This window comes from Sphaerodactylus townsendi, linkage group LG06 (genome assembly GCF_021028975.2).
Source record: "Sphaerodactylus townsendi isolate TG3544 linkage group LG06, MPM_Stown_v2.3, whole genome shotgun sequence".
Taxonomy (NCBI): Eukaryota; Metazoa; Chordata; class Lepidosauria; order Squamata; family Sphaerodactylidae; genus Sphaerodactylus; species Sphaerodactylus townsendi.
The window spans coordinates 105,109,820-105,137,639 of record NC_059430.1 but is presented as its reverse complement, the minus strand read 5'-3'; the positions used below and the strand labels follow the sequence as shown (position 1 = coordinate 105,137,639).

General features: G+C 43.2%; 1 protein-coding gene across 1 annotated transcript; it reads right to left on the bottom strand.

Moving 5' to 3' along the window:
- Positions 1-453: 453 nt before the first annotated feature.
- Positions 454-27,820, bottom strand: YTHDF2 (YTH N6-methyladenosine RNA binding protein 2). Its single transcript, XM_048501122.1, has 5 exons — positions 27,561-27,820; positions 27,247-27,271; positions 25,094-25,173; positions 14,739-16,325; positions 454-2,437 (listed from the first exon to the last, which is right to left on the bottom strand). Exons 1-5 carry the CDS (start codon positions 27,585-27,587, stop codon positions 2,414-2,416), a joined length of 1,743 nt encoding a protein of 580 aa, XP_048357079.1. The 5' UTR covers positions 27,588-27,820; the 3' UTR covers positions 454-2,413.

Sequence of the window (27,820 nt, the reverse complement as noted above, 5' to 3'; positions counted from 1 at the left end):
ACTTAACAAATGACTACGAGCTGACAAACTGAACAATTAGGCAACCACAGCGGGAAAAGGGGAAAAGTTTGGATTTATACCCCACTTTTCTCAACCATGAAGAGTCTCAAAGCGGCTTATAGTTGCCTTCCCCTCTTCTCCCCGCAACAGACACCTTCTGAGGGAGGTGGAGCTGAGAGACTTCTGAAAGAACTGCGACTAGCCCAAGGTCCCCCTACAGTCTTCATTTGTAGAAGTGGAGAAAAAAACCTGGTTCACCAGATTAGAATCCGCTGCTCATTCAGAGGAGTGGGGAATCAAAGCCGGCTCAACTTGACCACTACACCACGCTGAGGGTGGGGATAAGAGCTCGTGAGAATCAGACAAGACTTGTGGGTCTTTCGCAGCACTTTTCTGTGAAACACCCTTAAATACAAAGCATTGTGGGATCACCAAAAGGAAAACTTGACAAGGCACTTTTCAGTTCCTTTTATTTTAAAGAACAGAACATCTATTATGTATTCATCCAAGCCCTGACCACATGTCAGTTCGTTCTCTCACCTCCTCCTCCCTCCCAAGACGCACATAGATGTAGTGCAGGATCTTGTGTGGTAGGTGTCATGTCTTTTGTCCTGTCTTCCTTAGGGTTCGGTTGAAAGGGGAAACGTGCACTACAGCCAGATGGTGGTACTGAAATCCCTGTCCTATTGGAAGAATAACCTGCAACCTACCTATTTAGCTCCGTCGATACACTTGGTCAATTTCCCCCCCACAATTTTATACCTTGTACATATTATCAGGAAGTTCTTTCAACCTGCGTGGAACATGCTCTCAGTTTAAAAAAAAAGGAAATAGTGCTGTCTAGGCAGAAACCTGGCAAGAGCCACGTTACTCAGCACAAGGGCATGAACATCAGTGCATCACTTACAGATGTATAAAATGGAGTTTATCCTATTCATATTCCATCCAATCCCAAACAAGCCCCCTTGGCCTTTTTCCCATTTTCCAAAAGGACAAACTCTTAAACTAGCTCCGCCAGAAATTTCCAGAGCTTAGCATCATTCTACCTTTGCTCAGATGCTCTAAAGGGACAACAGCAGCACCTCAGTGGCGCTCAACAATGCCACTTGTTTGGGACACCGGGGAAACTACAAAGCATGTGAAGGGCTGCACCATATGCCAGCAAAAGTAGTCCCAATATTATAAGACCACCGCCATGATGTAAAAGCAGGCCTGCAATTACAAACACTTGGCTTGTCAAAGGATGAAAGCACAAACCAATTGAACATGCTGTGCTTGTTGGAAAGGGCCTGCTTTGGCTGATTTAAGGCAATGCACAGGGCAACGGCCCTTGCAGAAATCCAGAGCCTACCAATGAAGTGGCAGCTGGAAAGCCTTGTTCCAAGCTCATCCCACCTGCCTTTTATCTCCTCAACAGGATGCCACCTCAAAGCTATGTACAAGCATCAAAGCAGGAACCTATGTACTAAGAACTAAGGGGCAAAAAAAGTGATGCTCAACAGGATCTCACGTTTATTATTGAGAAGTGATTAATGGTGAAAGGCAATGCCCATTCCTCATTGGCTGAACAAGAAAACTGAAGAAACATTCACTACACAGTTACAATATTTTTCTTCCAAAATTAATTTTCCTGTAAACAAACAAGTTTTTTTACCACTGTTCTTTTTTTAGCCTTCAAATTAAATCAATCCAGACTTAATCTGTAATCCATATAATGCACAAGAACAGAACATTTCTTAGGACTTCTTCGCATTTGACTTTTTTTTTTTTGAGTGAGGGTCAGAGAAAATGAAGCATTCCCTCCAAGACAGGCTTGTCGACAGATTCCATCCAAATCTTCTAGGCATAACAGAAAAAACTCAAATTCATCCTAAAATTCTTCTTCTAGTCCGTGGGTGGGGGAGGGAAAAACTCATTCATTCCACTTCCTATGGTGGATGTCCAAAAGAAAGTCACAACTCGGTATTCCAAGTGCAAATGCCGAAAACAAAACAAAAACAAAAAAACCAACCAAGGGGAAGATGGGTTCAAGAAGGCTAAGGGAAAGACAGCAGGTTTAAAAATTAGAGAAAAAAGGCATATGCCACTTACGGACTTTAAAATCCGATTAACATAGTAAAAAGACAAAAAACCAAAGCGTATGCTCTGAAATCACAATCAAAGCCAAAAAAGGGGACAGTTTTCACCTATACTCTACCTAGAAGGGTTTTTGTTGTTGTGTTTGTTTGTTTGTTTTTAAGTCCTATGTATCTTATGAAATTCCAATACTTTTTTTTTATTTAAACTGAAAGTTTAAGAGTCTTTTTGAAGTCAATGAAACAAGTCCTAATTCTCTGTGGTGTGGTTTCCTTCCTGTCTGAAAGATACTCAGGTTGCAACATCTGCTGCAGTCTCTGTGGAAGGAGCCATTACTCTACTTCACACGGCCTTGGCGTTCCTAGAGAAGAGGGAAGAAAAACAGACAGTTAGTGGAATATCACTGTGGGCAGCTGTAAAGTATGTTACTTTCATTGTTATATACTTCACTGTTATATACTTCTAATCAGAGTCATTCCTTTCTACAGACATTTGGCTGATCTGAGCAATCTCAGCCAGATCCATCTATCAAGGATGGCCAACCTATGGCGCTGGCAGGGGTTGATGGGAATTGTAGTCCATGAACATCTGGAGCACCATAGGTTGGCCACCCCTGATCTAGATAATGCACCACACTTCTTAATCAATTTCTACCTTTTGCTTATTCCAATAATAAAAAGCAAATACCTTTTTTTGCCCAATCACTGTCCAGCAAAAAAACCCCACCCTAAACTCCACTTGCATCTTTCTGCTGCCTGCGTACACTGTGACTATAGTGTATATTATGACATATATACTATGACTATATCTTACAATGAACATTACATAGTGATTTTCTCCCCTTGCTTTCATATATTGCCATCAATGTACGGTTGACAGAAAATGTTATTTAGAGCTCTCTATAAGACTGCTCATAGCTGTAACAATTTAGTGGGGAAACAACTCATGTTTATTAATAGGAAAAAAGGGAAATAAACGGTATTCATAAAATGCTATCTTACCATTAACAAAAAAATGTAACATGCTTAAGCAAATGCTTTACATGAACACCTTTCCGAAAAGACTGTACAACCTAGTTCTTGTTGAACAAACCTTTTTTTTTAATTCCTCCTGCACTACAAAAACCTGAAATACATTACAGGATGGCCTTTCCCCACTTTACATAAAGAGAGCCCAGTGTTGTGAGGGCAACTATGCCTCTCTTGCATCAGAGTTCCAGGCAGCCTTGAGCAACTGAATTCTTCCCTAACCTGCTTCACATAACTGCTGTGAATGGGGTGAGGGGGGCTTGTAAACATCTTTGTATGCTTAGAAATTCTACAGGAATAATGCATGAAAAGAACTCTGCTTTCATTCAAAGGGTATCAAATGCATTCCTTCTACAACGTAAACAAAGAACCTTGGACTTGTATCTTCTTCTAGATTCTCATCTGAGAATTTTTACCCTTGTAAAAACAACCCTGAACAGGAGAGCTGGTCAAACCCGAATAGGATATTTTTCTTTCTTGCAGAATGTTGCTCCAGCATGTCATTCGAAGGGCCATGATTCTCTAATTTTGTTTACAATCACCATGGATTCATTGTAAGGTTCTTCCTACAATATTTTTAGTTGAAATCTGCCTTGAGTCTCAGGAGGAAAGGCAGATCATAAATAACTCTGGTATGGGTGTGAAAGATCAGTTTCTACTGCAACCTGCACCCAACCGAAAGGAAGTCAGCTTCACAGCTACGACAGAACACGGCAGGCTGCTAACCAACAAAACCCAAGGAGTGTCATCAGCCTCCTTAACTATCCAGGCATAACTGATCCTTTGAAGCTACTCAGAACAGCCAGTCAGATGACTATCACATGTTAATATCAAGGCAGGGATGACAATGGAGCAGACTCTCCTCCCACATTAAAAAACCATAACAACAAAGATAAGCTTCAAGTTACAAGCCAAGCCAAAACTGATTAAAAAAGGGGAGTTTGCAATGTGAATCATGCTCTGTCAACACTGCCCCAGAGGATCACCAGGGCGTGAATGTCCAAGGGCAGTAACTGTATAGATTAAGTATTTCAAAAGCCAGAATACCCAGCCAATCCAGGCTTAATTCAGACATCACACCATGCCAGGGTTCAGGAAGCTGAACCAATGGCTCAATATGGAATCACAATAGTCAAATTACGGGCTTGCCACCAACCAAACGAGAATCAGAAACCAAGGTATGAGGTGGATTTGCAAAATACGGTTTGGCCTAAACTGCCAGGGGTGAACTCTGCTTGGCTTCTGCCACAGCAATGAGAAGGTCAAGCTGCACCTTCTTCAGTCAAGCCACACAATCTGTAAGAAAAGAGCAGCAGGGCCACCAGTGGCACTGTTACCATTTTCCTCTGGGTTTGTCTCGCTAATCTCACTTCTCCATGCTGAATTCTTTGATCTCACAACTGTCTCAGGTAGCCTGCCCTTGACTCAGGCATCTTCCCAACTAGTCTGGGGATCTGACCAGTTTGAGAAGATTCCTGAGCAGAAGGTGATTCCCCCCTACTTAACATTGTACTGTAGTGCAGAAAATGTTCAGATGCTGTATTTTTCTGTCCCTCATATGTAAACACAGTCTGTCTATAGTTGCCAGGGCTCTGGTGCTGCAAATCAATCATGTTAGAAGGGATACATATGGGATATGGAGAATGGACAAAACCCATTGCTTGTACGTAGGGTATGGCCCTTCTTCTGATAACATTTAAAGTTATTTAAATCTGAACAGGGAAAACTTCTAGACCTTTTCCACAGAAAACCACATCACTGGCATGCACAAACGTGGGGAAGAAGGTAAAGATACGAATGCATGTCATGGTATCCAACCCAAATACTCTCCTCCATCAGCACAGAGAGACACTCAGGGCTAGAGTGAACCCCTGCAGCCTATGGTTCATAAAAGCAATATTATTCTCTCTGCTCTTTTCTCTGTTGACCTTCTTAGCTCATGGTGAGCAAAATGGTTTTAAAAAGTTGTGCCCCAAAGCCAGTGTGAAATGAACTGGGGGGTGGGGTGGGGGGTGGGACCACACAGCTTTCCCCAGCCTAGCACTGAAAGGACACCCTACAAACTTGTTGAAAGTTCATTCCAGTAACAAAATACTAACATATATACATCCCCTTGCCTCATTCTATCAACCAGCTTGCCTGTGAAAAGTCCTTCTAATTCTTCATTAGGTTACACTGATTGTGCTCAGACACTGTTCTAAAAGGATGGGGTAAAGAAACTAATTAAAAAAACCCACACTGGCGCAATATCAGGCACTGGAAGGAAGCGCGAAACTACCAAGAGAGAAGAAGAAGAGATAGAATCGCTTGCTCTACCTGCTGTGAGAGACTACATTTCTCAGTAGGCACTATGTTAAAGAAAGACTAACTAACCTCACACAACACACTGGCCACATCTTTTACTGATGGAACAGCACACTCCCCATCTGAAATGTCTATGGAGTCCATCACTGACATGCTTTGCCAATGGAAACACTACTGCTCTATATTGTGCTGCTTTACTAACTAGGAAGTCTGTGTAAAGTTCATGCTCTCAAACTTGAGCTTCTCCTTAGGTAAGGAGCAGTACCGCTTCAGTGGATGGACTGGGGAGGGTTTTTATGTCAGCTTGCTTGTTGATATGAACCTCAATCTCACAGATCTGCTCGTCAACACTGGGGATGACCCTTTCAATGAGTCCCGGGGGTCACATATTCTAAGGCAGTGGTTCTCAACCGGGGGGGTCGAACAACCCTTTCACAGGGGTCGCCTAAGACTCTCTGCATCGGTGTTCTCCATCTGTAAAATGGATAAATGTTAGGGTTGGGGGTCACCACAACATGAGGAACTGTATTAAAAGGTCAAAGCATTAGGAAGGTTGAGAACCACTGTTCTACGGTGTCTCTGTCTTTCAACAGAATAAGATCTCCTTCCTGTAGGTTGGGATCAGAAGTCTCTCACTACCACAGGCTTTATTTTTAAAAATTTTAAAATACATTTTATTAGGGCCAAAGGGATAAAATACAAGAGGCCATAAAACACTACAACATAAAAAACATAATCATTACCACTTTAACATTCAAAACTAATGAGACCACTAAAAATAGAGACACTAACGGGCCCTCTAAAAATTGCAGAAATCCATCACAAAATTGGGGAGTTGGGGATGTCAAAAATAAAAAAAATGGGTAACTTGAACTGGCTTTATAGAGTCATGAGATATTTTCGCATTAATTTTTCAGGCAAGCAAAGTGATGTTTAAAATCTCACAACAAAGACTATTACCATATTTGCAATGAGAAATGCCAGCTGTTCAAGATGGATTCAGAAAAGGAAGAGGCACCAGAGATCATATTGCAAATTTACATTGGCATGGGAGAATGCAAAAGAATTTCAGATGAAAATCAGCTGTGTTTCATGGATTACAGCATAGCTTTTGAGTGAGGATCATGAAAAGTTATAGTCAGATTTAAAAGAAATGGGTGTGCCACAGCATCTAATTGTTTTGATGGACAGCCTATACTCTCGACAAAAGGCTACTGTTAGGACAGAATGTGGAGAAATGGAAATGGTTTCCAATTGGCAAAGGTGTCAGACAAGGATGTATTTTATCTCCATATCTTTTCAATCTGTGTGTAGAACATGCCATAAGGAAAACTGGATTAGATGTAGATCAAGGTGGAGTGAAAATTGGTGGGAGGAACATTAACGATTTGAGATATGCAGATGACACTTTACCAGCAGAAAATAGTGAAGGTTAAGAAAGTGCCAAAGCAGGGTTACAGCTAAATACCAAGAAAATAAAAGTAATGACTACAAAGGAATTACGCAACTTTAAGTTTGACAATGAGAAAATGGAAATGGTTCAAGGTTTTCTGTTCGTTGGCTCCAACATCAACCAAAAAAATCAGGAGACTGAGTTTTGGAAGGGCAGCTATGAAGGTAGTAGAAAAGATCCTTAAGGAAGTGTTGCTCAAGACCAAAATAAAGCTAATTCATAGTAAGTCATTCCTGATTACTGTATATGGAAGTGAAAGTCAGGCAGTGAAGAAAGTTGACAGAAAGAAAGACAAACTAGTGAGTTCTAGATCAAATCAAGTCTGAACTTTCCTTAGAAACTAAAATGACCCAACTGAAGCTATCATACTTCAGTCACATTATGAGAAGACAGGAGTCACCGGAAAAGACAATAATGCTACGAAAAGGTGAAGGCTACAAGAAAAGAAGACCCATAATGAAATGGATTGACTCTCTAAAGGAAGCCATGACCCTCGGTTTTCAAGACCTGAATAAGGCTGTTCACAACAGGGCATTTTAGAGGACACTGATTCATAGAGTTGCCACAGGCTGGAAGCTACTTGACGCCATTTAACACATGCACATCCTGTCAGCTTGTAGATGAAACAAATTCAAAATGGTGGCATAAAAGGAAAAAAGACAGTAGTGAAGATAAATTGAACACAGGGAAGCTGCAGTAGAACCCCATGGCTCACACTTTCCCGAGTGTCAGTATGAAAAAATTCCTGCTCTGCTTTATTTTAAAAAAACCAGATGACACACACAATAAAATTCAGCACCAACCAAGGGATGAACTTTAAGGGGAGAAGCCACAGCTAAGAAGCAAAGCACATGGGCTCCACATGCAGAATGGCCCAGGCCCCAAACTTTGGTCCCTCCAGTAAAGATCTAAAGGAGCAGGGGGGAAAGGTCTCGGCCTAAGTGTCAAGATCAGAGGTAGGGAACCTGCGGCTCTCCAGATGTTCAGGAACTACAATTCCCATCAGCCTCTGTCAGCATGGCCAATTGGCCATGCTGGAGGCTGATGGGGAGTAATTCCTGTTTATCTGAAGAAGCCTGAGTCTCTGAACTCAAACAGCTACCTCTGTATTAATCAACGTGACAGTTTAAGCACCAGTATTTGGCCATATCAGAAATGACAAGCAATAGTCTGTTTCCTGATATGTCACACAAGTGTTAAAGAATCATGTGAGGAGAATTTCATAACAAAGCTTACCACTCTTCCACTGTTCCCAAATGAAGATGAAAAGGCTTGAGATCGCACCTTTGAATTTCAAAGAAATCTAACTTAAAGGCTCTTGCATACAAGGGGGACTCTTGCTCCACTTCAACACTCATCTTCTTGATTGGTTTATACTGGTTAGGGAGCAAGTGGTACAGTTTATAGTTTCCTATAAAGTCAACCTAGAACCATCTGGCACAAGTTTTCCTCATGCATGGCCCCATAATGACACCAAGACCAGCAATGGGCCAGGGACCATCTTGCTGCATTCCCTACCCGCTGCTTTGTTACTTATACTGATCTCAAGATGCTGTAACCTGCCTGCCTTTACATCTGTAAGTGTACATTAGGAAGCAAGTTTTGTTATTTTTATTGCACCTGCTTATTCCTGAATTATGTTTAAACTCGAACCTATTTTTTAAGTCTGAGCCTATTCATTAATCTTTTCAAAAAAAAAACTTGTTGCTTTTATTGATGTGTTATACTGTTGGTGTTAAGAGTCCAAACCCAGACTCGGTCAAACTATTATTTATTTATGTCAAGAGTTATTCCAAAGTCGCAGTTTTGGGGAAGGGGGAATCAAATCATCGTTGCAAGGACATGGTGGATTCGAAACTGTCTTTGACACTGAGATTGTCAACTACAAGACATATATCCAATGCTGAGAAACCAACAGTCTAACTCAGGGGTAGGGAACCTGCGGCTCTCCAGATGTTCAGGAACTACAATTCCCATCAGCCCCTACCAGCATGGCCAATTGGCCATGCTGACAGAGGCTGATGGGAATTGTAGTTCCTGAACATCTGGAGAGCCGCAGGTTCCCTACCCCTGGTCTAACTATATTCAACCTCATTTCGACACCTTTCCAAACATTACAGGTATTCCCTCAAAGATACTTTAAAAGCTTTTTTCCATAAGAAATAATACTCAGTAGCTGCAAATCAGAAGACCCCTGTGCCCTTCTTCATTCCTTAGACTCAAAGGATTACCTGTCCTCACACATTTTCTGAGGTCCAAAACAGACATTACATTATGTATCTCTACGATCCATGTCTTGGAGAGCCACTAAAAAAACCTACCAGGATTGCGTTTAACAGTCACTGTTGTTCTTCAATGCATGTTCTGTGCCCATAAGCAGATCAGCCATGGATAGAGGTTTTTAGCTCTAATGAACGTGTGGGGTTGCCCTTCCCCCTTAAGAGAGTTCACACAGGTTTTTCCCACCTAAACCATCACATGCCTGGAAGAGCAGCACCCCCTTCTCTCAGTTCCTGCCTATCTGCCACAAAAACGTTCTCATACCAACTCAAAACAACAACAAAGAGAGCTCATAGCAGGGCAGGAGGGAGCCAATGTGTGCCTGCACAGAAAATTCACCGATGAACAACAGATGCAGGTAAGTGCAACCCTGCTTTCATCTTCCATCCACCGGGCAGTCCAACAGAGGTATTCCAACCAGCCACTCACCAAAAGGAGGTGGGGTTGTGCTTTCACTGGAACAATCACTGAAGAACAGCTTTGCCAACCTCTGCTCTTTTCTTGCCGGCAGCTCTACAACATAGTGTCTCACAAATGTCTCCTCCAAAAACCAGTTTGCTGCCTTGCAAATGTACACCAGTGGAGCATTACAATGGAAAGCAGCAATGGCACTTGAACTCTTGTGAAATCAGCACATATTTCAAGAGGACAAGGCAAACTGATACTCTTGTAACACAACTTTGTTGTGCCCGCAACAAGGACAGGGCAGAAGCAGATGTACCTTTTCAAGAACCAGAATAGCAAATAAACTCAAGATGCAAAGATCACTGCAAGATTACAGGATGCGAGGCTGTTTTGACTTCTCTAAGCCGCTGTCCCTATGTGAGGCAGGAAACTAAACTGGCTTGGCTAGTGACAGTCCAACAGGGGGATAAAATGTTTAGTCCTGCCTCCCTGAGCAACCATAAGAGAATAACCCACATTTGAAGAGGACCTCCCCATCAGAATCACTGGTATATTGGATAATGACATCCCCTTAAGGAAACATTTAACTGCTGGGTGCCTGGAAATGGGGAAACCATCTATACCCAGAATGACTGAAGCCAGGGTTGCTACCTGTCTACATATGAAGTTTGGTCTAAGACCCAGAGACAAACCATCTTGTAAGAATCAAAGTATCTGTTGCATTCTACAAGGAGTTGGCAATTTTAAGTCAGTTTGATTTCATTCCCCTCGCTTGTTTGTAGCTCTTCATAATCCTGGAGCTCAAGCATGGCCTGGGATTGTTCACGAAAGGGAAAGATCTTGCAATCTCGTCGCTCTGTGAGTTCTAGTATCCCACAGAGCTCAAAGAATCCATGAAAAATCCAAAGAGGCAGGAAAATAACTGAAGTTGGCAGGCACTCCCTTCCCCTTAGGAAAAGGGTGGTGGTGGTAGAAAGAGCAATCTAGTTCCTGCCATCCACGATGATGGCAAGAGGAGTACCCAAATGTGCCAGGATGTCCTACTTATCTCAAATGAAAAGGGTTTTAACATCAATTGAGAAAGCACTAGGGAAAGTGACCACTGGGGAACTATCTTGGATTATTATGGATATAAATTCAATAGACAGTTCAGGAACCAAGGACAGATCCTGTCAGAGAAAATAGAAGAGCGCTCCACTAAGTCACAAGAGGCAGATATAGCTGCTAGATGGACCTTAACTGAGGAGGAACCAATCCTGATGTGCTCAGGGACAGTAGATATCTCAGACCTCAGAAAGGAGAAAGAGAATAGAAACTCTTAGAAATGGTCCATAAGGAAAAGTTCTTCCATTTATTAGAGCACCATATAGAGGAGTACCATATGGATGGCTTCCTAGACTGGGTCAGTACTCCTGCAGAAAAACTAGACTAGTGGCCAGATCCTTCATGCTGTCAGGCATAATTGAGGTAAATTGTGATGAAGGAGAGAGGCCCTGGGTCAGAAGACCCCCCCAGAAAGTGCATATATTACTCTTTTACCAACAGACACAGCTCTGAGAAACAGATTTGGCAAAGCCAAAAAGATGTTACCAGAAGATGACTGAGGTTGTCCTCTCAGATCTTGCCAAGCACCCTGCTGATCTGAGGGAACTGCGGGAATGCGTAAAAAAGGACTTCTGCCCAAGCAAGCTAAAAATGCATCTTCTACTCACTACATTATTCTTTGATGTTTCAAATGTGATGTTGCATCTATGTCTGAGTGCACATGTTCCAAAATGACAACACCCTGGCTGCTGGCTGTTGCTAGCTACTATGGAGCCCATCCATCCATTAGCAGATTGGTTTCTGCAACAACATACATCTAGCCCCCTCTCCTCTTTCCTGCCCACCAGAAATGTTACATAACACAGCAATCATTGATAAGTCCAAGATTTAGGACTGCAGTCCTAATTTCTTGAATTTTTCAAAGAAAAGTATCATCTATCCAAAGATCCCTGGAAGCGTAAGCTTTGCGTGGAAGTACCAGTAGCTCTGGACCAGTTACAGTAGTAACAAACGATGAAACAATTGCAGCCAAGCTGAAACATGGAAGTTTCAAGAACACAGGAAATCACTTCCTCCAGTAACTAAGGAGACAGAAATCTTAGTCATAGGCCTTCCAACACAAGAGGCTGTTGAAGGCCATGGCTTAAGAGAGAGAAGAATATTGAAATAAACCTTTGACTATGCTGTTATAAACCATTGACTAAACCATTGAGATGGTGTTGTCAGGAAAGGTTTGTTTTTTGGGCCATGTCCTACACTTGCAAGATGAAGCTCTCAGTCGGGAGATGGTCTGCACCTCACGAAAGTGGGGGGAAATGTGTCTAGTCAAGACCTTTCAAAGCTGATAAAGAGGGCTTTATACTAAATCCTGTGGGGAGGGAGTCAAAAATTCAAAGCCTAGTATATTGCCAATAACTGGAGGGAACAACATTAAAGGTGTGTGGGGAAGGGAATGAATGGAGGGAACCATTAATCTTCATAAACCATAGATTCCAATGTCTCTACAGTAACGCGCAGAGCATGGGAAACAAGCAATTAAAGTCCCAATACATGAAGGAGACTATACACTGTCTCAGAAAAAGATTTTAGTAGGGTTGTATATTCCTCCACCACAGAATTCAGCATGCTGGGCCTTCTTTGTTGTTGAATGCGCCACCTAGGTCCTAGAGCCTACCTAGCGCTGCTTCCCACCCCCACCCCAAACCATTTGAATGCATTTTGGCATTTAGTTTAATTATATAACGTTATATGTTCAATAATGCACAAATTAATGGTTTTGACAAAGGCAATGAGTAAAAATGAATAAAAATTCTCATAATCGTCTGGGACTACATTCTAATGTTGAAACATACCACTTTCTCAACCACTGCACCTCAACTGACCCTACTAACATCTTTTTCTGAAATAGGGGACACGGGCTAATAGATATTACTGAAACTTGATGGCATGACACAACTGGAATATTAGGACTGAGGGGTACAACACTGAAGGCAAAATATAAATTTAAGACTGGAAGGTCAGCTAAGAGTCTTTGAGTAAAAATAAAATAAAAGGAGTGCGAAATAACAGTAATATTAGGATGGGAGTCTGCTATAGACCACCAAGAAAGGCAGAGGGGAGGCAGGGAAAATTAAAATAATCCTGCACCTAGAAAGCCCTCCATAGGGCTAAATGGAGTTATGTCACCCAACAGAGGGTGGCATAACTCCAAGCTCCAGGCCACAGAGTACCTGGCAGCAAAGCCTGGGTGGAAGCAGACTAATGTCAGGTCCATCCTTGAGACGTCCCAGTCTGCCGGTTTGCACCAGAGTCAAAGTGGACACCAGCATTCCTCTGCAGTGGCCCCAATTTCCGGGTTTCACTGCTGTAGAGTTGAGGGGCAGTCAACCATCAGCACCCCTGCCCCCTCCACCAGTGGGGTGCCCCTTGCATCAGAGGAGGGGGCAAACGGGTCAGTGCAGCCCCAGGCTGGCTCCATTAGTCAATTCCCCCCCCCACACACACACACAGGACTGTGCTGTCACTCACCTATTCATTACATTAGAATCTTAAGAGCTGCATTTGAAACTGATGAACTGGAGGATCACTCTAAAACACCTCCACCTGATGTACCTTTGCAAAGTAATCCATAGCAAGCATCGAGTCAAATGTAAAAATGACAGTACCCACTTAAAAATCATTTTAAGAGCCCTTCGGGGGTTGGGCGGTTTATTAAGTCTAATATAATAATAATAATAATAATAATAATTATTATTATTATTATTATTATTATTATTATTATTATTATTATTATTATTATTTTACTTACTAATCAGACCATACTCTAAAAACACATAAATACTCCTTCACTTTTATCCGTCCATTTGACAGCCCATTGCTCCAACTCCAGAAGAAGGAAAAACCAACCCTCTGGGCTCTTAAAATAAAAACATGTTTTTGCAACAGGCAAATCTGCTTTTAACATCTTCAGTATCACCACCAACAAACAAGCTGGATCCAAATAAAAGTGTCCAGCCATTTAGCACCCACTGTCTTCTAAATCAATTGATATGTCTATTCCAACCTTCGTAACAGTTCCAAGCTTATTTCATACACATTATTTATGTAAGAGCCTTTTTTGTCATGTCACATTTTTTGAAGAACAAGTGGCCCTAAACGTTATTCTCATAACACCACCACACAGGACTGTTCTGAGGAAGTCACACTTTCCAAGGTTCCAAAAGCATCTTTCCATATTTTTATGAAGGGAATAAAGTTGGAGCATAAAGGAATGTTGGATGCTTTTATACAGGCAACATAGTTGTGGTCTGTTCCACTATCTGCTAGAAACAATATACTGGTGGTTCCCGGCCAGAAGAGTGTCCAGCTGTCCTTGTCCAGCTTTCTCACCCCTAGTCCTGGCCTGGTGGAACGTGCTGTCAAATGAGACCAGGGCCCCGTGGGACTTATCTCAGAACCGCAGAGCCTGCAAGTCAGAACTGTTCCACCAGGCCTACAGCTGAGGGCAGCAACGGGTATGTTTCCATCTCAGCTGGCCTCCCATTCTTTCCCTTCCTTTGTTTAGTTATGTTGAATTAAGATATAGGGTTGGGAATTTTCTGTCAATCCATCCATGGTTGGACCAAGCACCATCTTTATATGCTTTAGTGTACTACTGTTTATTATAATTGCATGTATTATAATTTTACTGTTTTTATATTGCTGTGAGCCACTCTGAGCCTGCTGTGGCAGGGGAGAGCGGGCTAAAAATTGAATACATAAATAAACATTTACTCTTGTGTATTACTCTGATCTTGGTCTTACTGCATTACTTTCTACTTTTGTAATTTCATTATTTTCCATATTGTTTATGATAAATCATGTCTAATACTTTTTTGCACAGTTTCCAATCTTTGTGATCCAGGTCTTCTTGCATGGTTTGCTGCCTGTCTCATGCTTCTGACACGAAAGACTGGAAGAAATGCTCACACTCAACTAGATACACTTCAAATCAACAATAAAAGCTATGGTGCCAACTATGACTGGGGCACACGATCAAGACTCTCAGATAAATTATAATGGTTAATTCTATTCTACTCCACGATGTACTACTCCCTGCCGCCCTCTTGTCTTCTCCCATACCAAGCCCAGCAGTTAGTGCAAGTTACCTTTTTCACATTTTCCTCTTCCTCCTGGCGTTTCTCATAGTGTGAGAAGTCATCAAAAATTGAAGTGGTGTGCTTGTAGGTAGCAATGATTTTCAGCACCTGCTTAGCCTTTTCCAGAGGCACCTCCTGAGTGTCCCTGGAGTTGGTCACTGGTTTATTCTCATTGTTCTCTAGGCGGATGTGCCGCAGTTGGCTGTTGGGAACGTCCTTCACAAAAATCCACCTGATGTCAAAACGTCCCTTCCATTTGTCCTGGGACCATACGCCTGCACATGTGTTGTAGTCCACAGCAGATTTCATTTCTGCAACTCCACAGAAGTGACCACTGCCGTTGACACTGAACAGTAAGTAAACAGGACCTTTCCCGTTCATGGAGCGGTAAGCAGCATCCAGTCTTTTATTTCCATGCTCTGTGCTGCACCAGATGTTATATTTAATGGAGCGGTGGATATCGTCCTCGGAATAACTCTTGATGATGAAGACCCGGCCGTGTTTTGGGTTCCAGTCAAAATCCTTTGGATTGTAGTTGTTGATGGATCGCAACTTCTCCAAGACTGGGTGTGGCTCTGAAGGAGAAGCACCAGAAGTGGTCTGAGACTGTCCTATGGCACTACCATCCACTCCGTTTTGACCAAACCCATTGCCACGGTTACGAGGCGCAACCCAGCGGGCAGGCTGAGGCGCCTGCTGCTGCACTGGCAGCTGAGTTGGTTGGGGCGGTGGAGGAGGCAGCGGTTGTGGCTGCTGCCCTGCTGAAGGCTGCACAGCAGGTGGGCTGTTACTCATTGCCTGACCCATCGGTTGGGGGGATATCTGGGATGGTGGCTGGCCAATGTTCTGAACTAAAGCCTGGGATGGAGATTTCGCCACTGGTCCTTTGTTATCCCAAGTCCCAATATCCATGTTATGTTTTATCGGAGGTGGCGGAAGACTTGAACTTGCAATGCCGTTCTTGGTCTTCAGTTTGGGCTGCTGTTTAGCAGGTTTGCTGGCAATGTCAGCCCAGGATGCAGGTTTGGGAGGAGCAATGGTCGCTGGGGGCAAACTGTTGGAAGCCACAATATTACTGGCAATAGAGCCACTGCCAACAGCAGAGCCGACAACTTTGGGGACTGTGTTTGCCACATCAGTGCTGCCTAGTTTCAATGCTGCCATCCCCTGGTCTATGGTGTTCATTCCAGGAGCCTTATTCAGGGTCTCACTGGCAAAAGCAGACTGTCCATCGATCATGGCTCCACCCAATGAGCTCGGTGCATAGGCATAGTTGCTACTGTATCCAGAGCTTTGAGTGGATTGCCCCTGAGAACTGTTATTGCCCCAAGCTGAGAAGTCAATCCCACTGGGAAAAAAGTTAAAGCCATGCTGTCCAAGAAACGGAGTGCTACCAAGGGCCCCTGGCTGTCCAAACATGGCATCTGGGAGAAAGTGAGGCTCCCCATTGCTCAGCTGTCCGTAAGATGTTAAATAGGGCATGGGTGGGTCACCCCCAGTTGACCAAGCAGCTTCGCCCAAGGAGTAAGAGAATCCAATGGATGGACTGTAATAACTTGGCAGGTAGGAATCAGACATTGCCGTGTATGCATTATTCTGAAACAGAAAAAGGGCCAAAGAATTAAAAGGGGCATCACAGCAAAAGATCCAGAAAAAAAAACCCCAACATCGCAGGCCCCTTTTCAAACACTTTATGTTGGAATCTTAATTGCTGCAAAGTCCAGAGTTTCACTAAAAGCACTGGTTTTCACATTTTCTCCCCATAAACATATAACAGAGTATCATCTGCATGAAAATGACCACATATAAGGAATGAGTAGTTTGCACAAGGCATGGAATACACAGCAAGACTAGTTTTAAACAGTTCTAGCTAATAAAGGAGGAGTGCGCATTTAGTTTAATTACTGTTTTTAAAGGAGTGAAAACTTCTGAGCTAGGTCTTTCAAAAAGAAGTATTTCCACGTGTTTCCACTAAAGCCTGTAGAGGGGTTTTTTTTCATTACTTCCCACTGTCAAAACATACTGCTTTGCTGATAGGACCTACAAAGAAATGCTAAGTTTTGTTTGAATTGATTCTATCCAGATACTCTGAACTTTTGCATGCATGGTCACCAATTTGATCAAGTTCAGTTGATGTTGAAAGTGCTGGGATGCAACTGATACCCCCATCCCACCAGAGGCGTAGCGGGGGGGAAATGACGCCTGGGGCAAAATGGCACCTACCCTTCACACACACACTCCATAGTGCCCCCCCCACGCCCCACTTACCTGAGCCGCCGGCGGTCCCAGGCAGCCTTGGGGGGGGGGGTCTGCCAGAGCCGAGGGATGCCCGGCTGTGGCCTCCGCGGGCCTAGTGTGGCCAGGGCCAGCCAAGGGGAGAAGGGGGAGGGTTGTGGGGGGCAACTTTCCGCCTCCCACATGACTGAACTGGGGCCCACCTGAGGCATTTGTCCCCAACCCATGTCATGGTAGCCACTTTATCCCACCCTGCTTAACTATTTCAGGCACTGCACTAAGAATAATTACTTCAGAATTTAGTTGCTGCTTGCCTCAACCACTGTGAATATGTTCATTCACGGCACAGTGGAATTTTGAGGACTGCTGCACACAGTATCATGATCAGTTGCTGTTACTGGTAACAATGAAATACAGAGAGCCTCCAACTCAGTTTAAATGACACTGACTGTTAGTTTAATTAATCACAGCTTAATCATGATTGACAAGGTTTGACAATTCAAGCAGAGGAATTTTGCAGCAAGTTATGCAAAGCTGAAAAATTCTGTGCTTCTTAAGACAAGTAGGCAGTTGGCCCAATAGCAAGAGTCGGAAATGATTCAAATATGTGAAATGGCGAAAAGATGGCTGACCAAAGCAAGCATTTGTGGTGGTAACAGTTTCACAAGGAATCAGGCTTCTATAACACACAGCCTGACCACTCTTGCTAGATGAGAAATCTTTAATGGTGTTCTCCCACCACAGCCTGGATTGATCTCTCCTCTATTATACCAAGTTATTTCTAATTTATCATTTTATTTGCATGCCACAAAGGGAGTTATGGGTTTTTAAATGTCAATACAAAACATCCCCATCAGCATAACACTCTTTTAAATTTCTTTCAGCATTAACAGAACAATTCTTGTTTTCTACTTTCCTGAATAAAGAATGTCTGAATGCCTTTTTTGTATTCTTAGTATCAGAAAGGAGTCCAAAGAAAAATCTTGGGTAACATCATCCCACTAAATTGCGTGGGCACAATTCAGAACTCTTCCCCTGCAAGTCACACTGAAGTGAATGAGACATGCTCTCTTGGGAAGACTCCCATAAATTTTAAGAAGATTTGAACAGATAATGTTCAAAAGGCGTAATCTTGTTTTCAATTATCTATACTCCCATCCCTTGTCAAATGGTGATGTTATAAAAATTCAGACCATCTCAGGAAATGTACTGAGGGCTAACAAGGGATCATGGCAAGAATGTTGGAAGACCTGAGTTCAAATCACAGTCATAAACCTTGCTGAGGGAGCTTAGGTTAACTTCTGCTTAACCTATTTCACACAGCTGCTGTCAGGATAAAAAGGAGAAAAGGCGAACACTTTCTGCTGTCATGAATTCCCTGAAGGCAGAGCATAATTCCAAAATTTCAATTTGACCCCCCCCCCAACCAACCAAACAGTACTTTAGCAGCCAACCCTCTGAGTGCAGCTAAGCAGTGACCTTTCCAAGTCTCTTCACCAAGCTTCGAAGCAAGTTGCCCTGATTTATTCCAGGTGTTATTTGGTAACAAACAGAGAAGCATTCCTTCCACAATGAAGAACTTTGTAGCATCTTGACTCAATTTACAAATGACACCTCACAATTTTCCTGAATGGGGACCCCAAGCAGTCTTCAAAGACACACTCAAAGCTATCTACAAAGACGTTCTCCCTTCCTCCATTTAATCCTCGCAGCCGCCCCCCTGTGGTTACAATGAGAATGTGCAACTGGCCCAAGCATACCCCAAATGCTTCCAAGGCAGGGTAGGGATTCCAACTTAGGTCTCCCAGACCCTAATCCAACACTCATTTATCACCTGGAATCGTAGTCAAATAAATTATTTTTTCCACACTCTTTATTGTTATAGTCTTAACCAAGAGTTCAATATACTGTGCAGCATTAGGTACAGGGGACCCAGCCTGGACTTAAAGGCAAAACTGTGTCACATTGTTTCGCTCCTGGAAATCAGCCTTGCCCACTGTGCTAAAGAACAGTAACACAGCAAAGGGGGGGGGGGTGTTAACCATCTGCAGGGGGAATGGTGCTTAAGTATTTGAAAGGCTGTCACTTAGAGGAGGGCCTGTGAAGATAGGTTTCAAATAATAGGTGTAAATTAGAGGCGGAAGTGTACTGGTTGAATATTAGGGGTGTTTTTTTAACAGTAACATTAGTATGCATCTTAAAGGCTAAACTTGAGTAAGCCATACCCTATTATAGCTAATTGCTGAAATAAGGTGGTTCTCAAAGCACAGGGTAGTGCAAATTTCAATTTAAAGGTTCCCTCCAGCAAACCAAACTTTAGCATTTACTTAAGCACATATTTAAAGTGACCACTATAGCTCAAAAGCATGCCTACGGAACCATACAAAGGAATCAGAGACTAAAGGGGCCCTACGAGCCATCTACTCCAACCCACTGCTGAATGCAGCATTAGCCTTGAGCAAGGGTCTGCAACCTGCAGCTCTCCAGATGTTCATGAACTACAATTCCCATCAGCCCCTGCCAGCATGGCCAATTTAGGTTGCAGACCCCTGGCCTAGAGCATTCCTGACCAATGTTCATTCAGCTGCTGCTTGAAGACTTCAAGTGTGGGGGAGATCATCACCTCCCTAGACGACCGATTCCACTGCTGAACTCTTACTGTAAAAAAAAAATAATAATCCTAATATTCAGCCAGTACCTTTCCGCCCCAATTTATACCTATAACTGCAAGACCTATCTCCTACTGTCAACGCGTGATTGGTGTTTGGAATATGCTGCCACAGGAGGTGGTGATGGCCACTAACCTGGATAGCTTTAAAAAGGGCTTGGACAGATTTATGGAGGAGAAGTCGATCTATGGCTACCAATCTTGATCCTCCTTGATCTCAGATTGCAAATGCGTCAGCAGACCAGGTGCTCAGGAGCAGCAGCAGCAGCAGGCCATTGCTTTCACATCCTGCATGTGAGCTCCCAAAGGCACCTGGTGGGCCACTGCGAGTAGCAGAGTGCTGGACTAGATGGACTCTGGTCTCATTCAGCAGGCTCTTTCTTATGTTCTTAACAGGAACAGCTCTCTGCCCTCCTCGAAGTGACAGTCTTTCAAATACTTAAGACAGAAACAATACCCGCCTCCCCCAATCTCTTCTTTTCCAGACTGGATGTTTCCAAATCCCTCAGCCTTTCCTTCTAGGGCTTGGTCTCCGGGCCCCTGAACAGCTCGTTGCTCTCCTCGGCACACACTTCACTCTGTCCACTTCCTTTTTGAAATGTGGTCTCCAGAGCTGAACACAGTAGTTCAGACAGTGGGTGCAGACTAACCAATCGATGTCTATGACATCTTGCAACGTGGTTCTATGCCTCTCCTGATACCCCTTTTTGTCACTGTGTTGCACTCCCGTTTAGCTTACAGTCCACCCATTCTCCCAGTCTTGTTCACACACATTGCTTACCTAGAAGTGTATCCCTCATCCAGTACACATGCTTCTCATTTTTGTTACCTGGATGAAGATGAATGACTGCTGCCAATCTGCAGCTCTCTAATACTGGTTAAAAATACACCAGTTAATGCCACATGCTCAGTTTCCCTATCACCTCTTCAATTTAGCAGGAACTTGCTTTTAAGAGACCAAGTGCAATGATGTTACCAACTGTCTCCTAGCTCCATATTACTAAGGAGAAGAGAGAGAAGAACTGTAAGTGAAGCTTGTGGTGACAGTCATCTTATCTTTGCAACAGGTAATCCTGATCTTACGTAGTACCTAGAAGATTCAGCGGAATACTCATACTCTGGTCTAACTGGTTCAATCACATGTCCTTATTAAAGGTTGTGGATTAATCACTGCAAATAAAAAGAAGTTGGTACGGGAAGAGTCCTACTTGCTGTGACAGTGGCTTGCTTAAGAGCAGCCAAGTAAAGCAATGAGGTCTCTCAACGGAGAAAAACCTAGCAGCCTTGCTGGGACCTTTATAAACCTGGACCTGTGAACTCGCACAGCCAATGGCCTGTCACCCTCCCATTGTACTCACTGATAAATAAGTCACTTTTACACAGTTATGTGGTTTCTTTTCTGAATGTATATTTGAGATATATTTCATAAATGCAACATCTCCCCAAAGGAGCAACTGCTTCAACTGCGTAAACAAATCTCTCAAATCTTGTAGAGCTCTCTCTATTTCAGTGTCACCACGGGCGTTAAGTCAGCCCGCAATGGCATAGTTACAATGTGAAATGTTACATCTTAGATGAAATTAAGTAAAAGGAGACTTCTGCCACCCACCTCCTACTGAGATTTAAACTGAAAGCACTTCTCTCAACGAGAAGTTGGTTTCTTCAAGCTCTAAAGATTCACTGTGACAATGGGTCAGTTACGATAGTCTAGCTATGGAAACTCAAGAGTTACGGTTATCTCAGAAATCTAAGAGCATAGATCAGTGGTGGCGAACCTTTGGCACTCCAGATGTTATGGACTACAATTCCCATCAGCCCCTGCCAGCATGGCCAATTGGCCATGCTGGAAGGGGCTGACGAGAATTGTAGTCCATAACATCTGGAGTGCCAAAGGTTCGCCACCACGGGCATAGATGGAATAGGATATCTCTGTTAATGGCATAACCCAAAAGGTGACATATGAGGCTGACTGTAGGATCAAATGTAAGTACAGATGTCCGCAATCTTTCTCTACATCATGGACTCCTAATTGTACCCATGAACAAGAGGGATTTGTGAGCAGAATGAGAATAACCTGGGAAAAGACTGCTTACAGCAGGCTGAGCAACTCAGTTTGACTCCATTTGGATATACATTCACGATGGTTCACAAGGTCGCTCTGCCATTGTTAAAATATAGACTATCAAACACTTCCATCTGCACTCAGCCTGAAAAGAGAACAGTGCTTCTCACATTGATTTTTGAGTGTCATTTGGATCTTCTTGAAAACAACTGACACATTCAGAGGTGGTCTGCCATTGCCTGCCTCTGTACTGCAACCTTGAACTTCCTTTGGTGACTTCCATTTAAATACTAATCAGGGCTGACCCTTCTTACTTTCTGACATCTGATGACAAGATGCTAGCCTGGGCTACCCAGGTCAAGGATCTTGCTGGACTCTTTTTCAAATGCAATGAATTTCCATGGTTTTGACCCCAGACAACACTCTTAAGATCTGTTCTTCCATCACTTCATTTGCATAAGTTTCTTCCATTTATTAAGTGCCTAAGATTATGAAACTGAAGGATGGACAAGATCACTTAATGCCAACTTTGTGTTGAGCAATTTTCGAAGGAGTAGCCCTCCTTTACCAGTGCCAAGTCCTTCCTACCAACCTAATATGCCTGGGCTGCCTATATCCAAAGTTCAACTGATCTCAAACCTAAGGGGTTTTTTTTTCAGTTAGTGACAATGCAGAATAAAGACTGTTCGGAGGCGTGGTTTTTTGTTACTAGTATCCACCACCTGCTCAGAAACATAACCTTTGTACATTTTTAATGCTGGTAGGCAGCCAACAAAAACTGGAATATCACCCATTTTGTAGCCCCACTCCAAAGGAAGACAAGGGCCAAATATGAACAGAACAAATGTTCCAGCATCTTATCCATGACAGCACCATGGACAACCCAAAGTCTTCTCTAACATACTGCTTTTGGAGGAAAGTTTCTCAACTACAGACATAGCCATACTGAATTCTCTGGATTTCTACAATCAAAGTAGAGAAACTGCTTACTGGGGCCTTGATTAATGATCTTTGCTTTGAAACAGATAATTTCAGCCTATCAGATACTTCAGCAGTCTCTGAAACAAATCATCACACCATATCCATATTACTGTTGATCTAAAACATTAATGACAAGATTCATACCAAATTCTCTCTGCAACCAGCTTTCTCTTACCCCACCATGCATGCCCTTTGACATTTTTTTCTATAATAATGTGGAATATAATTTCTTCTTTATAGCATCAGAAAAAGCTCTGACTCACAAGGGCTCATGTTGGAATAAATGTTAGTTTATAGGTGCCCCTGGATTTGTTTTATTTCACTCAAGTTGTTTCACTGATTCCCCAGGAGAGAATATTTTGAAGAGGAGTTATGACCCACCACTTGCCTTCCTGTGCCCTTTCGTAAGGAGATTGCAAAAAAAAATTATGCCCTTTCTGAACGCTGTAGGCATGTATGGACAAGAATAGAGGCACCTGAGCAAAAGAATGTGATGCTGTTCACATACAGGATGCTCTTTTCATTAAACCAAGGATCCACAGTTATTTTATTTGATATGCAGATTGTGCAGGGATGCCAACAAGCCAACAAAATGAGGCAATAATGATAGCCATCTGAATGCAGGAAAAAATGGAATATCCTGGATTTATTAAATTTGGTTTGTGCTGAGTTTCTCTGGTTTACATGCATAGGCTGCCCCAAAATCTATTAATAACGTTGGACCTTTAGTGTTTAAGGTGAACATGGGCACTTTTAACTGTATTGATCAGCTGAAAAGGGTTCTGTACCCACCCACCCTTCTTTACAATTCAATTTAGCCAACTGTTATTTAATCTTTATAACAGAAGTTTGGTTACTGAATTCAGTTTTCTGATTTTCAGAATGTTTCAGGATCTGCACATCCTCCTTGCAGCCTTCAAGGCACTAATGAGAATTCAAAATTTCCTAGCATCTTAAGTCAAAGAAAGAGGTTAAATTACCTCGAAGACTGATCAACCACAGCCACATATCCTTGCCACAGTGTATCACAGTCTACATGACAATGACACACAGCAGCACCTCAATGAATGTAGCTGCACAATAATGGAATTCTCTGCAAGCAGATACCAGCTGGAGGAGAACTCTAAAGATTTTCCAGAACTGGGGGAAAATACCTGTTATTGCTATCTTTCATTCATCAAACAAACTGACTTTTATATTTCATACTTCTCCAAAATCAGGAGGCTACAGCTAACTACATATCTGTGGATACAATAAGGGATATTTTAATAAGTCTACAGATCGGATCATTAATTCTACAAAGGTATCATTAGAACTACAAAGTGCCAAGAATTTCCAAGGCTCATTCCGCACATGCAGAATAATGCAATTTCAAACCGCTTCCAGTGCTCTTTGAAGCTGTGCGGAATAGCAAAATACACTCGCAAACAGTTGTGAAAGTGGTTTGAAAACGCATTATTTTGCATGTGCGGAAGGGGCCCAAGTGATTAGGCAAAGTTATTGGGGTTATCTTGTGCATCTTTACTTGGAAGTGAACCTCCTCCCACCCAAAAAAAAATCTCAGTTGAATAGTAAAAGGCTTTCTTCCACAGCCCTGCAGCAGTAATTTGTTAAGGCTGGGTTCGTATTTGCAATCCTAAAGTTGCTTTTTCTGAAATTAATCCCACCACACTGTATAGAACCTGCACAGGAACAGAGTACTTAGAACTGAAGTGTTGTGATAGACTATTTTATTGCTCAGGATTCTAGCTTTACTTCAGTATTTTTAACAATAATCACCACAACTAAGATAAGAAGCTTGTTGCAGCTTACCTAGTGTTCATTTTTTGAGGGTTCCCTTTCAAAGCCTGAGATGTCTTAACTTGACTGAAAGAAGTGAATCAACACTCAAACATATCTACAAGCATGAGATTAAGGAGAATTCATCTAATGCCATCTTTACTAACATTTAGAAGCCAAGCTAAGTCCACCTGACCTCATAAGCTTAGATAAAGGAATAAAATGAAAGCATGTCTTGGTCTTACTACACTGTTTTCCAACTTATGCAATATCGTTGCCTCTGTTATTTAAAATTTCTTGTCTAATACGTACATTTTGTTTACAGATTTCAAGTAAATCTATACCACTTATTAGATGGCTCGTCCAATAGACTGAATTGACTCAGACTGCGTAAGCCACCTTGAGTCTCAGTGAGAAAAGACAACATAAATAATAAAAATAACAGATATTCAAGAAACAGCCATACTAAGCAGTTCTAGCACAGCATCCAACACATTTATAGGCAAGCTACAGGTGGACAACCATACAGAACTGGCAAGCAAGACAGGTTCACCAGTGAAAGGCAGACAATAGCAGAAAAGGAATCAACTGATAATAGTACACCTCACCCACTAAACAAATACAATTTGTTTCACTCACCGGTCTAGCCTGAGGACTCAAGTATGGTTCGATATCATCATCATTTAATCCATCTTTCTGGTGCACAGATCCATTTTGCACTAAAAAATAAACAAAAAATAGTCAATATGAACATAAATGTTAATTTTGAATGAGATACAAGCAGGCTCAATCTTGTACCCTCAATTGATCTTTTCCCTCAGCCCCAGACCTGAGGGGCAGGCTTTTGCCATCTGTGGTAAGAGAAAGGTTTTTGGGCACATACTCGTTATTCAACATGTGTTCACGTATCAGGACTGACTTCTGGTACTCAACAGGTTGGGAGAGGGAAGACAGCAGCTAGGGCTCACATAAAGAACTGCCAATATTCATTCTGCAGGAATAAAAAGCCACTGGAACCTTTAGAAACACTGTATTGTGTGGGACCCCCTGAGAGGAAGGCAACAGATCACTCATACAACAAGCAGTTTCCTAAGCAGCAGATTCCTTTGGTTTCCAAACAGATGCTTTACAGTACAAACCTAGATGGTTACTTCAGCCTAAGCCAGGGGTCTGCAACCTGCAGCTCTCCAGATGTTCATGGACTACAAATCCCATCAGCCCCTGCCAGGGGCTGATGGGATTGTAGTCCATAAACATCTGGAGAGCTGCAGGTTGCAGACCCCTGGCCTAAGCACACTGAAATCAACTGTCCTGGGCCTCACTATTTCTGCACTGTTAACCAGCAACATCCTACAGTTATTTTCCACCTTCAGACACCTCTGCTACACAAGCATTTCAAGATGAGTACAGAAATAATTTCACCAGGATTTTAACTCTGCTAATAGAATGCACATTGACTCCTTCATACTTTCTCACGCCTAGAAAACAACTTTTCTGGAATAATTTATATAGTTTCTTCCACCCACTTGAAACATTTCTATCCATCACCATCTGCAAGTCTATAAGACGCAGTGGGTTCACTCCTATTATCTGGCTTGAGCAAATACATTAAAAAAGCACCTCCAATTAGTTTTTCAAAATTCCATTTGGGATTTAAACTCAAGCAGCACTGAAACTCTTTGCATACTGAGCAATATTCTCAGTCCAGTCTTACTTTCAGAACATTACTCCTCAGGCATGATTTTTAGAAGTTTATAAATGCAAGCTACTTAGTACATTGTTCATACTGTTTTCACTCTGATCCACCTTGCTATTAGTCCCATGCTAATACCCAGGCATCTGTCAGATCAAAGGGCCTCATTAGCACACCAAACTTTCCCCCCAGGAAGATAGTTTAACCACTCTCATTCCATCATCTAATTCAGCAGATTGGGGTTTACTATCATACACCCACAAAAAAAAGTATTCCCCCAGCATCATTTTTAGATTTAATAGGTGTAAGCCACTTAGTAAGGAAACAGATTGCTTACAGGAAGCATAGATCTTCCTTCTCCTCTTCTTCTGACAGTGGTCCATCTAGACCAAGCCTCCTTTTCCATACAGTGGCAAACCAGTTGCCCTGGAGGACTAAATGAACATGATATTGTGGCAAAGGCCCTCTCCTGTTGCTGCTTCCTACTGTTGGTATTCAGAAGTTTACTGCCCCAGTAGGAGACAGACAGAAACGTTTATTGGCATATTGATGTCTCCCTTTAGTCATCTGTACCGACTGGCTAAATCCATATTTACTCAGCAGAATAAAAGTGGAGTCTTCAACGAGACTCATATCAACATCAGCTTCATAACTTATAACAAGCTTAAACTGAAATAAAATTTGTTCCTCTAAAAGGCATTGCAGGGCGCCGGTTTTATCCACGCTAGACAAAGGTGGGACCAAGATCATGTTCTCAGCTGTGCCTACAGGAAAAGTGTATGGGACTGAGAAGTGTCGAAAGCATCTCTTCAGCCACGTACCCACTGACTGTAACATAAGAATGACTCAACACGCATACAAAGAAAAAACCACGTGTTACACGAATTGCACATGCTTTCAACGAAGACGTGTGCGCAGGTTCAGCGCTCCGAGGAGAAGGAGACAGGGGCCAGTTCTAGACGCACCCTTTTTAAATCCCCTTCATTGCTTCTACCCCTGTTCTCTCCTTCCTCCACCCTCCCACCGCCTGCCACAACCGCCCCCACCCCGCCCCGCCAACCTCCCGGCTGGTGCAGCGGCCGCTCCTGCTCACACTCACCTTTGGTGCCTTGGCCCTTGGGTCTCTGGCGCGGCGACGGCGAGACCGAGAAATAAAGACACAAGAGAGAGGGGAAATGAATCGCGCGGAAGGGTGGGCACGGATAAAGGGAGGGGGTGCCCGACCACAGAGGGGGGAAGCGGCGGCGGCGCCTCTTAGGCCTCTCCTCCTCACCCTTGGGCGGGAGACGGACCGCAACCAGGCCCGAGCCGCGAGGGCGCTTCCCGGTCCGTTCCTACCCCCCGCCCCAACCAACCAAGCAGCCCGGCGACGCCTAGGCCCTGCCCGAACCGGGGCCTTTCCCAGCGCCTCACCTGCTCCAGAAGGCTGCTAGCCGACATTGCTCCGCTCGGCGACGAGGGGGAGGGAGGGAAACGGGGGGGAAGAAGAATGGAGGGCCGGGACGAGAAGACAACGGCGGCTTTGTCCGGGGGAGGCAGGCGGGCACACGGCGCTCTCTCGGCTTCCTGGCGGACACTGACTCGCTCGCCCCGCCCGCCGTTGCTGCTCCTCTCGGCCGCCGCTCGCGCTGCGTCGCCACTCTAGTCCTCCCGGCGCCCTCTCTATGGTCCCT